Raw genomic sequence first — 12,429 nt, forward strand, 5'->3', positions numbered from 1 at the left:
TTTGATGTAATTTAGCACATTTCTTTTTTCTAAACCCTCAAGACCTCTAAAATCAAAAGACATAATACTAAAGCTCATAAATGGGTGTATAACTTGAATTAAGTAGACAATATTTTTCAGTAGATATGCACCTGACTTGTACTAAACAGGCTAAGGGAAGTAAGCGGAAAACGTGTCTCAATAAATAATGACATGATTGACGTCGTGCCTGTGGTTTTGTACGGTGAACTAATTATTTTACAAAAGATTTAGTATGACAGATAGGTCGTTTTCATGGTGGAGGCTTTTTAAAGCAAAATCTTAAACTGTTAAACAATGAACACTTTAAGTTTTATCCCCCTTTCTGATGACCAGGAAGAAATTCGATCGATCCGCCATTAAGTTAATCGAAGGTAACAAAAATTCCGGAAGGTAACTGAATTACAAAGCTTTGCCATTGATTCATCATTCAGTTGACTTTCCATTCACTAAATTGTTTAGTTTCACATTTTGTGTTTTCACATAATAGTCAGATCATCCCTTGTATTGTCAATGTAGTATTAAATTCGTTTGTTGAAAGGAAAGTTTACCCCAATTTTTTTTTTCCGTTAAGACGATTTTCTTCCCTTCTTTTTATGTTTATTTTGTGCCTGCAAAGGAATTTTCAGGTATGAAATCTAGTCATTTTTTTTCTCCGACACAATATGAAAAAGAAGTACAAGTAAATGTAAGTATATGTATAAAGTTCCTCTTCCCTCGTTTTCATGAAATGATTGTGTATTGATGAATTACACGAAGACAAAAAGAAATGTTACAACATTCAAGCCCAAAAGTCTATACAATAATACAAAATAGGAGCAGAACAAACACGGACCTTCAAAACATTAGAGGTGGGATCAGGTGTCATCAGCCGTGTTCATCTCAGCGGATTTTGTCAATAATGACCTAAAAAGGTTTCTTCTTTTTTTTTTTTAATAGAAATTTTGCTTTTGTCATGCCTTTTCAATGTATTTGATAAAATAGCTCTCCGGGTTAGCTCAGGGCCTGTTCTAAAGGATCAAAACCAATTAAGAAAAGCAAACCCCGAGTTCTGTTGGGGTCCGCTTTCTGTTGGGTTGTGACTGGCCGGTACTGTTGTATAATTATTTTTTTTTTCAATACAATCTAAAGTGTGTACATATTTATAAGGCTAATAGCAAAAAAAAAAAAATTGAACATAACATGTGGTCTAGTTTTTATTATAGAAGTTCTTTGATCAGTAACTAAAATGTGACAAGCTTACGAGGATAAAAGAAATGGTTGGGATTTATACATCACAAATGGTTTACGATTCCAAAGACACAAAGGATTACATACATGTAGGTACATCATAACAGCCGAAATTCATCCAAAAATATTCTCTATTCAATACATCTCATAAAGGTCAATCAATGAAAAAAAGGTCAATAATTATAATTAATAATTATAGCTAGGCATGACAAACATTTGCTTAAAATGAAAAGTTCATGTTAAAAGCAGAATTATTGTATTTCAAATACAATTGCAACAATATATACCTACCATACTCATATGTTCCTAAAAATCCAGAAGACAATATCAGTATTTTGAGCATGATTCCCAGGTAGCACAAAACATTTTCAAAACATTTTATTGGTGTTGTAAAAAGGTTTTCTCGAAACATTTCAGACTAAACATTTTAAAAACATTTTAAAATTATTTCCTCTTCTCTTTATAACATTTTAAAAACATTTTTAAAATGTTTTCAAGAAGCTTATGATTAAATCCTTTTGGAACATTTTTCTAAAATATTTTTGAAAGTTTTTTAAATGTTTCAAAAGGTATGTTTTGCTTTCAAATATCAAAGATTTTTATATTACGTTTTAAAAACGTTCTAAAAACATGAAATGAAACATTTCTTTTCCATAAATCTGAAACATTGCATGAATACGTTTCTGAAACATTTGGAAGGAACGTTGTCAAAATGTTTTTGAAACATTCTTAATTCGTTTAAGGAACATTTTTCTTAAAATTATTCTAAGGGTATGTATAGCTTCCAAATATTAAAGATCTTATAAAACGTTTTAAAAAAGTTCTTAAAACATGACATGAAACATTCTTTTTCTGTAAAACGGAAACATTGCCTATACGTTTCTGAAAAAAATGTAAAGAACATTTTTAGAATATTTTTAAACATTCTTAAAATCGCTGTTAGTTATAAACATTAAATTCCGGATATTTTTCGGCCTAGGCAGTAAAAATGTTTATTTAAAACATTAACTAAAATAATTATTTTCACTTCAATTGAAACATTTATAGTTTTTGTAACATTTTTTGGAAACATTTTCAAAATGTTTCTGAAACATTTATGTAATTGCGGCACAATTTAAATTCATTTATTAACTTTAAGAGTATTTTGTGAGAATAATTTTAGAACATTCAATTTAATGTGTTTTCCTTTTTTAAAGACTTCATTTTTCATTGCTGCAACATTTTTTAATGTTATTTTCAAAATATTCTTAAAACATTCAAATAATGTATGATTGCGATTTTCCTAAAATTTAGTCTATGAAGAAAAAAAAAGAATATATAGAGAGAATAGTGTTGAAATGAGGAATTTTTTAATTGAAAGATTTTTTCCGGTATTTTATAATGATTTCTAGTTTTGGATTATTGGTTAAACAGACATATATAAAGTCCTTTAATTAAAACAAATCAAAAAATCAATAAATGAAAGGATAGGCAAACGCAAAATTTAAAATATAAATAAAAGCATTATTTTGATAAAACTCTTAATGTATTTTTTAAAAAATGTTCTTAATCAAATCTGTGATCCACTCTCAGAATTTTACTCTGAGGCATGCATTAGATAGGGATTGGCACACTGCTCAGTTTCAGTGTCATGATAACCTGTTATGCAATTTTCCTGCTGGGCAGCGCGTTACAGAGTATAGTGGTTTGCAGCTTATCTAGGCCAAATTTTGAATTCTGGTAAACAAGATGTGCGCGCTTATTCCGTGCCGATTTGAATGAGAAGACATAAAACAACAATAATAACTTCGGGATTTATTAACTTTGAATGGTAAGAATTATTCCTTTATCATAGACTTTAAAAGATCATTTAAAAATTACTTTTATACTACCAGTGCATGATCAAAAACTTGGTATGTAGCATTAACAAATGACAAAGCGTTACGGTTATACACATGTATTTGATTTGAATATTTCATTCAAGTCATAGTTTCATTTAAGTCAACACAATTATATCCTTGATTCAAGTATTCGTTGTCTTTGTGGAATGTTTTAAAATCATCAAACAATATGTTGATTTAAAAATGAAATTTCTTTACAGCATGGTGTTGATTGAATCATCCGTATTTTCAAATTCCCCCATTCAAAAGACCCGCCTTTGGTGAAGGCAAAGGTGTACGTAAATACTATTACTCTTCAATAATATTGTCATAGTAATTATTTTTCTGCTTTTTCAATGCAAATGAGGAAAGAACTTAAATTTGATATAATTATTTAAAATATTTTTTGTATATTTTCATTGATCATCTTAAGATACATTAGATGGAGAACGCTGATACAAACACAACTTTCCTTATCTTTACAGGTTGTGCAATTCGTTCCGAGGGGCGGATTCCTTATCAGCCTTTTCAGTGTATGTGATTCTAACTAAGTCTTATAGATCCGCCGCTCTGTGAACATATGATTTCTGTGATTCTGTTCTTTTAAAATTCAGTGAATGGATTAGAAGCCGTTTTCACCCTTTAAAAACCCGGTGACTTGAAAGAAAATAAATTAAAACTTGTACCGAGAATGGAATTTAAATGTGATTAACATATTGAATATGGGTTTGTATTAAAGGTTCAAAAATTAAATATAATTTGTGTTTATTTCTTTTAAAATATAAATTTATCATTATTTAATGAGAAAAGTAAAATTTCAGTAAAAATACTTTTGTAAACTCGACGTGAATGTTTTGTAAACGTTTTAAAAACCAAACAAATTAAACGTGAAAAAAAAGGTTTTGAAATTGTTTTTGTTACATTTTATAACAATGTTATGATAACATTTGTTGAAATATTTTGTAAAATGTTTTAAAAACATTTAAAAAACCATACAAAATCACGCGATTACAACATTGTTCAAAAATGTTTTCGTAACATTTTAAGAAAATGTTCCAGAAACATTTGCTGAAATATTTCACTAAAATGTTTTAAAAACGTTTAAAAAACCATACAAATTCACGTGATTAAAACATTATTGAAAATGTTTTTGCAACATTTTAAGAAAATGTTCTGACAACATTTTGCTGAAATATTTCACTAAAATGTTTTAAAACGTTTTAAAAACCATACAAAATCACGTGATTAAAACATTTTTAAAAATGTTTTCGCAACATTTTGAAAATGTTTTAAAAACATTTTAAAAATGTTTTTGTGTTAGCTGGGTTATTGTGAGCAAATTCATTTTATTTTTACAGAACTTGCCTTTAAGAAAAATGACAAGGAAGACAAAGTTATGTAAGGTTATATTGTAGTTTAAGTTAACAATATATATGCATTGTACAATATTCATTGCCTTTATAAAGTTTGTTTTCCTTGTCGGCTAATTTTTTTTTGTTGTAAATATTTTTCAAATAATTTTCTTGGAATAAATACGTGTAAAAATAGCCATTAAAATTCATTTTTACTTTTTCTCGGAAAGGGACATGTTTTTTTTTATGAAATCTTACTCAAATAATATCAATTCAAAAAAACTAAATATAAATGTGTTAACACATAGTTATAATAAGTAAAACCCTTGGACCTTTAATTACTTTTAAACCATAAATCTTTTAACTTGAACCCTCATAGTACCTATGCCTCGTTGCAATATTATCTTGCAAGACCTCTCCGTAACCTGATTTTCTTCAACACCGATATTCATTTTAAGTTTGAGTGATCTAATAATGTAACCATGAGTATTTGATGAAACTTTATCTTTACTGGTTTATATGTACATGTATTACAAACAAGAATTGAAATGTAATTATAAGATTTAATTATATCATTCAGTCGACAGAATGTTCACCGAAAAAACCCCATGCCGGGCCTGCGACCTTTGATCTTTTATTAACATTAAAAAAAACATGATCGAATCGCGTCCTCTCGTTGTATTGGTTTGTTTTTATGATGCCCTTGATTAATATTCTTGGCGCATTCTGAGCATTTATATTTAATTTGGAGAAATCAAAAAGGGACACTTAGTTCATCTTATGTTTTAGGGAGCTGGGCATTGTATTTATAGATACTTAATATTCATTACGTGTATTCTTTGTTAAAAACGATCTTTGATGCAGGTTTATTAATTTGATTTCTCTAGTATAAGCTGTTAAGCTAAAAATAGTGCCTTTGTTTTGTGTCATTATATATACGTATACTTGTATATGTATTGACTTGAGCGTATTGTTGAGAGATTTACAAAAGACAACTCAATTGATCTGCTGTTTTTGATTGATCGTAGATATTGTACGCCAAGTTCGAGAATTTTCACAATCTGATAAGGACGTCACCATATACCGGTAAAGGGTTTCAAATTCACTCAGTGCAAATGTTTTTCATACAGCGATATGGGTCCACGGTTTTAAGGTCTCATCCAAAAAACCTGAAATTTTTACTAGTCTTCAAAGAGCTGAATATGGAAATACGGATTTCCCATTAGCATTCTGTAAAATTCGTCTCCCAGTGCATGTCTTATTAAAAAAGCTTCACTGTATTTTTTCCTCAAGTATCAACTGAAGTAACTCGATGCTTATTTATCAATTACTTATATCACAAATTGTTGGGGAAAAGTTTATAACTGAGTCCTATACTTAATTTGATTCCAGTGTATATATGTAAACTCGCTATGGTAAAAGGTATTATAAGAGAAATGTGTCAACTTTTTTTTTTTACAAAATGGGTAGTCGTGTATAAAATTTTTATTACATATGTACCTAAAAGCACGTGTTTGCTGAACATATGTATAATAACAATCACACACAAGTTTAAATTCAATTACGACTGTCCATACCAGATAAGAAGTAAAACATATTTAAGGTATGTCGTGTATGTCATCAAGTTTATATCAAGGTTCTCAGGGTAACTCAACGTAAGATTTCCCTCAATTTGTAATTCTTCATAATTCTTGTTCTCGATCTCGCTCAATTTCTGATAAGATACTCTATCTTTATCCGTGTCTGCACCTGAGTGTCCCACTTTTGATTCTTCCTTTTGGGTTTGAAGTACTACTTTGTTTCTTGTCAGTGTTGAATATAAACCTGTACATAAAAATATTTTTATATGTAGTTTTACCAGAAAATGTTGTAATAAGTTAGTATAATATTTATTCTGAGTTATATCACGTTAATACAGTTGTATTTTTAAAAATCATTTCAATGTCTACCAGAATTATTTTTTACAAAATAGAAAATAGCGGAAAAAATGGGTTTGTTTTCTTTTTTTAACAATGTACGATTTCTATTATTTCTTTGTTAAAAGTTGTTAAAATCAGGTTCAAACTTGTAAATGGATTACCTTTTGAAGATTAAATATACAACACATGCAAGAGCCCATGTTGAAATTATAGCAACTGATATGCCGAGTACATAGCCTGAAATATATAATATATTTTAGGTCGTATCTGAAAGATACACTATTATTATTAATGTGTGTTGACTAAAAAAAAACTTTTTATGAAGACTGGTCTGGTATTAATGATGTAATTTATTCATTTATGTTTGAAATATGTAAGCAAGATATGCACCATTCTTAAGCATTAATAAAGAAATATTTGGGGAAAAAAATGCATATAATAAATTTTTAACTTTATAAACAGGGTTATTTTTTATACCGGTATTCATATAAAGCAGAATTCGTTAGAAAAACGAAAAGAAAATATTTGCTGTTGCTTCGAAATCGAAAGATATTTATTAAAAATTGTAACTTGAATACAAGATGCCAGAGGCATTAATTGTTACTGAGTAACACATTTACATCTTTAAAATTTATGAAAAATGTAATGATTTAATTTTTTTATCGTCAACTTTGTTTTTTTTTTTACTTTTAACTTCATACAAGCATGCTCAGAATAAGAAATTTTCTAAAACAAGCCAAACTACCGAAAAAACAATTTGATCAAATGCGGGTATCAACAGCGATGTAACATGTATGGCAACATTTTGCAATTTTTACATGACATTGTCACGTTCATCATTAAGTCGAAAGTTAACTGACGTGTTCATACAAATTGTAAAGCTATTTTTATCATTGATTTATTAAATGCTTTTTATTTCTTATTTTGATTTTTATATATATATAAATTAAAATGCCGGTATTCCAAAATACAAAATGCAACTAACTCGTATAGTCACAGGTCAGTCCAACATATGGTGCCTTACAACCCATTGAGCAATGTCCATCAAATCTACTACAGATTTCATCATGTGCACAATGTCCACTGCATGTGTATTGGCAGTTTCTTCCATACATCCCAGATGCACATTCTTAAAATTTAAATACGTACTACAGTTGTTAATGTTAACTTTTTATTATTGATGATATCAATGTCTAGATAAGAAATGATTTCGTTTATCGTTTTTTTTTTCTTTATCAAGACATTTTTTCATAAAAAGGCATATAAAACGTCAAGAATTACTTAAGGTAAACATATTCGTAAAATAAATGATAAAAATATTAAATTTGCTCGTTTACTTGTTGTGCAATTTGGGGAGCCCATCCAACCGGGTGCGCATGTACATGATCCTTCTGTATGCGAACAGTTGTCTATACAATTTCTGGAACAGGTTTTTGAGCAATTGAATCCAAAGTGACCGGAAGGTCAAACTATAATTAGTTTCATACCATGTTAATGTATATACAACTGCTTGAGATGGTACAATGTACAACACAAGGACGTACATTATCTACCGAAACATGCCACTTTAAATTGAAATTCAAATTTAAAAAAAATACAAACTTCTGTCGCAATATTTCCCATGGAATCCTTTGTTACATCCTTTAAGACAAACTCCATCAACATGATGGCACGTTTTATTGTTTACATGCATGCATTGACCACTGCAATTATTGTTACATGCATTTCCGAACATTCCTGGTGAACACTCTGTTGTAAAAAAGAAATTTAATTTAATTTAAAATTATCATAGGATGAAACATATGGAGATAGAGAACGAAATATTATAGCTACATGTAAGTTATTTCTTTATGCTTCCATTGATTACGGTGCATCTCGTCAAATTCAGATGTTATCTATTCCGAAATCTTGTCAATAGTGTTAGGTTTAGTCCCTTCCCTTAAATTTAGTTGTCATCGTTTACAGTAGCTCGGTCTGTAGAGCGCTCGCTCCGTGAACGGGTGGTCTTGAGGTTGAATCTCGGATGCAACTGACCTAAACCGACAAAACATAGGTAGCATCTGTTTCTTCGCCATGCGCTCGGCACTTGAAGTAAAAGTTGCGGGTCTTTCGGATGAGACCTTAAAAACCGAGTTCCTGTGTCACGACAAGCGTAGACACGATAAAGAAGCCTCGCTGCTCAACAGCCGTGAGTGCCGAAAAAAGCTCAAAATTTCAAAAACCTTCACCAGTATATGTTGACGTCTCTACATGAGTGAAAAATTCTCGAATTGGAATCCATCATCAATCAAACTCAGTTGTTAAAAAGTCTATAATCCGGAATATTTAATCCGGATAATTTTTCATAAAAGCAAAGGTGTAAGTAATGTCTTTCATAGACAGGTTCTGTAATTATTGTCCATACCTTTTTTGCAATACTCTCCAAGGTAACGTGGTTTACATCCATAGTCACACTTTCCTGTCACGACATTACAGTTACTATTATTCCAACAACTTCCACTACAGTTCTTCCGGCAATGTACATCGTATGTTCCAAAAGGACAAGCTGAAAAAATTGCTATAACAGTTACCTTTGATATTAGTGAAATCAAAGAAGAAAAGAACATTATAAATTGTAAAATTCCTTATTTGGTTCAGTTGATTTTCTGCACATTTATACACAATCAAGATTTACATCTTGATTTGTATGACTTTTTCAAGAGCTTTGATGAGGACCATCAACCCCTCGAAAAATTTTAAAAAGGTGTTCAATAATGTTTGTTTCCCAACAGTTTGATTTATAATAAAAAAAATAGTTTAAAATGATAAAACTCTAACATTTAATTAACAGAAAGTGTAGTTCACTTAAGTTTTAAAAAATGAAAGACCTTTCTAGGCATTTAAGTCACTTATCAGTTTATTTACTGAGATTCATCTTACATTGTATGTTTGTTACTTAGATTACTCAGAATGAAGATCACTGAAAAGTATTTACCTTCGTCACAATATATTCCAAACCATCCATACTCGCAATACCCGTCGCATTTACCGGTTATGTGATTGCAAGGTACATTGTTCATGCAGTGACCTTTGCACTGATGTTTACACTCAATTCCGTATGATCCAGGGGCACATGCTTAGAAAGGATATGCATAAATCAATGATAAGAAGTATAAAAAAAATGCAAAAGTTAATACAAAAACACAAAAAATAAACAATTCAGAAATTTCGAAACATGTTTCTAGGCTTAATTGTAAATATAATATTCAAGAAAGTGATGAGTACCCTATCTACACCGGTGCAAAATGTGCTGTGTATATTGAGAAAATTTATTCTATAAAGTTGTTAATATTAAGCTTCTTGATTTAATTTTCACTGTATGGTACATGGCATTTACCCCAGGAAAAATTATCTAACACAACACAGTATCTGTGTAAGAAATTACTTTTTTTCACTCAGACGGAAAAAGTACATGTAAATATCATGCTCAATTTATTTATTTTGCCTTTTTAAAATGTTAAGAATTCTTGAACTGATTACAAGTTGTGACATATAATGTAGATTTAATTTTTTTAGAGTTAGAACTTAAGGCAAATCACTCTAATTGACAAAAACCCCAATAAAAGCAGAACTTTTTAGAGTGAAGTGAAGAGAGGGTTCTTAAAAAGTAAATACAACTAATTGAAAGATCTAACATTACAAAAACGTAAATACACCAAATAAAAAAAAACGACTTTTCATATCGATTTCCTAGGGAATCATACCATTTGATTCCCAAGTTTCATTGAGAATTTGACAACTGACAAGGTATCGGAGTTGCATTAGTCAACAGGATTCCGTCCCCACTCATACAAGTTGACTTAAGACATTTTGGCCTGACATTTGTTTCTATACTATACTCCACAGATAAAATAGCTACGAAATATAAAGTAAGTGCTAGGTTCTAGCATGCTTAATATTGATATACTTTTGGCTTCATAATCATAGTCATGTCATCTAAAGAATTTAGAGTTTAATAAAAGAAAAAACGTTAAAATTAGAAAGGGCGTTATACTAAACATATTAATGATCTCGGAAATTGTTAAGAAATTTTACTTATGCTCAACATGTATCAATCCTTTCATTATTATTCATTATGAATATTGATTTGTATAATGAAATTGATTTTTCTATTATAAAATTATTATAACCATCCATTATTATAAATGATATCATTAAAAAAAGCCAAAGCATATCAAATGGATATTATTCATCATAAATACATTACATTTATTGCACGTTTCTCCCGTCCATCCAGCGTTACATCCTAAACAGGATCCATTTGTAATGTAACAATGTCGATCTTGACAATTCTTCGGGCAAGGTAGATTACATTCTGAACCATACTTATACGAGGCATTACAACCTTTTAATAAAAGGAAACTTCATATCAGCAGATAACTGTAATATATTTATACATCAATAATCGTTTTAGGTCAATTTATTTTTTGCATTTCAATTTTTTGGAGTTTCGGAAAGAGTATTTTTTTTTCATAACTTAAATCTAAATCTGCGCAAGAGTGTAATTCCTCAACACCATTATGAAAATCTAATGGAGTTGAGGTCCTTTCCCCAAAATAACGAAAAAAGTCTGTGAGCCATTGATTAATTGTAGTACGATCCGAACTTTGCTTTGAATACGGGCTCTGATAATTTGTACCATATAGCATGTCTAAATAAAGAGTCATGCTATATGTTACACATTATCACAGCCCATAATTTTAATCTAAATGAGGATTCTAAACAAGCAACTGTGATGAATAGGTGCTGCAAAAACTGTGACGAAAATTCGGTATGGAAAGACACTCAGATGAATTGAAGATTGCTATTTAATTCTACAAAAGAAATCACGCTATATGAAATACAATAACAAAGACTGTGCTAAATTTTAAACACCTTCAATGAATATTTTGTTAGGGACAAACACATCAAACCACAGACAGACTGATAGACACACAAAGTGTCAATAGTATATCCCCCTCCTTCGGGGCGGGGTATGAAAATAAAAAGGGCTTAACTTTTCAGCTTGTAATTGTTTCAACTGTTTTCAGATAATACATTTAACTTTTTTAGATGTTCCTTTAACATTACCTTGCACGTTTGCTTCACATAATTCAGTCAACGGAAAATTGTAATCATCTGGATATTTCTTTGAGAACCATCGCTCGTTGTAAAAAGTGACGAATCGACCAAATCCCACACACTTGGTGGTGAAATTCAAAGGAGGTAATTCAGGTACATCTTTGTAACAAAGTAATCCATCTTTAATTTTTGATGTGTTTGATAAATACAAGGAGAACCCGGCCATCCGTCCCCTTTGTCTCTTCACTGAAAGAATATCGGTGCATGGTTTTGTTAAATTTGATATTTAATAAACCTCAACACATTCAGGTTTTTATCACCTAATCTCAGCTAGCTAGATGTACAATCAAGAGATTAATCTTGACATAAAATAAATTTAATTTTGCAAATGATATTTCAGAATTTCAGTAAAGCAAATTGTTAACCAACCAAAGTCGCCGTATTCGTTGTAATCTCTGAACAATATCCGTATCATGTACACGCTGTGTATATTTCCTAGGTCCACTTGCCACCAGTCGAATGAATTTTGAACAATATTCGCTCTCATGCATGTACTTATGTTTCCATCTACGGCGTTTCCCGCCACGTAGTTATGACAATTATTAGAGGTGCAAAAGTAAATGGACTTTTGTTTTGCTGTATGACCTGTTGCCAATTCATCTGAAAAGTAGCGTTTTATATTCATATTATATATCATTCTCAGTAAAACTACGTAAATTTTTATTTCAAACGCAACATTCATAATTATGCTCTTAAGCATGTTAAGAATTGACTAGATTATTCAGTGCAAAACAAGAAGTCAATAGTCACATGTATGTCTCTAGTTTTTTTCAGATCTGACCAATCAATTTGGACTTTGAAATTTTGCCTTTAGAGAGTTTAGTTACTACACTTGCAAAACGAAATATGAATGAATTACATATACTGGTACCATTTGATAATCAATGTATT

General features: G+C 30.1%; 2 protein-coding genes across 2 annotated transcripts; both read right to left on the reverse strand.

Annotated features, from left to right (window-relative positions):
* Positions 1–6,067: 6,067 nt before the first annotated feature.
* Positions 6,068–7,841, reverse strand: LOC134235561 (multiple epidermal growth factor-like domains protein 11). Its single transcript, XM_062717698.1, has 4 exons — positions 7,716–7,841; positions 7,364–7,507; positions 6,540–6,615; positions 6,068–6,283 (listed from the first exon to the last, which is right to left on the reverse strand). The coding sequence occupies exons 1-4, from the start codon at positions 7,738–7,740 to the stop codon at positions 6,193–6,195; spliced, it is 336 nt and encodes a 111-aa protein (XP_062573682.1). The 5' UTR covers positions 7,741–7,841; the 3' UTR covers positions 6,068–6,192.
* A 1-nt stretch (position 7,842) lies between these two features.
* LOC134235552 (multiple epidermal growth factor-like domains protein 10) lies at positions 7,843–11,704 on the reverse strand. The gene is made up of 5 exons (XM_062717689.1): positions 11,488–11,704; positions 9,353–9,493; positions 8,783–8,923; positions 7,981–8,127; positions 7,843–7,847 (listed from the first exon to the last, which is right to left on the reverse strand). The coding sequence occupies exons 1-5, from the start codon at positions 11,702–11,704 to the stop codon at positions 7,843–7,845; spliced, it is 651 nt and encodes a 216-aa protein (XP_062573673.1).
* Between the last annotated feature and the right edge of the window lie 725 nt (positions 11,705–12,429).

This window comes from Saccostrea cucullata, unplaced genomic scaffold, assembly GCF_032062105.1.
Source record: "Saccostrea cucullata isolate Sc308-1 unplaced genomic scaffold, CSIRO_AGI_Scuc_v1 ctg969, whole genome shotgun sequence".
In the NCBI taxonomy this organism is placed as follows: domain Eukaryota; kingdom Metazoa; phylum Mollusca; class Bivalvia; order Ostreida; family Ostreidae; genus Saccostrea; species Saccostrea cuccullata.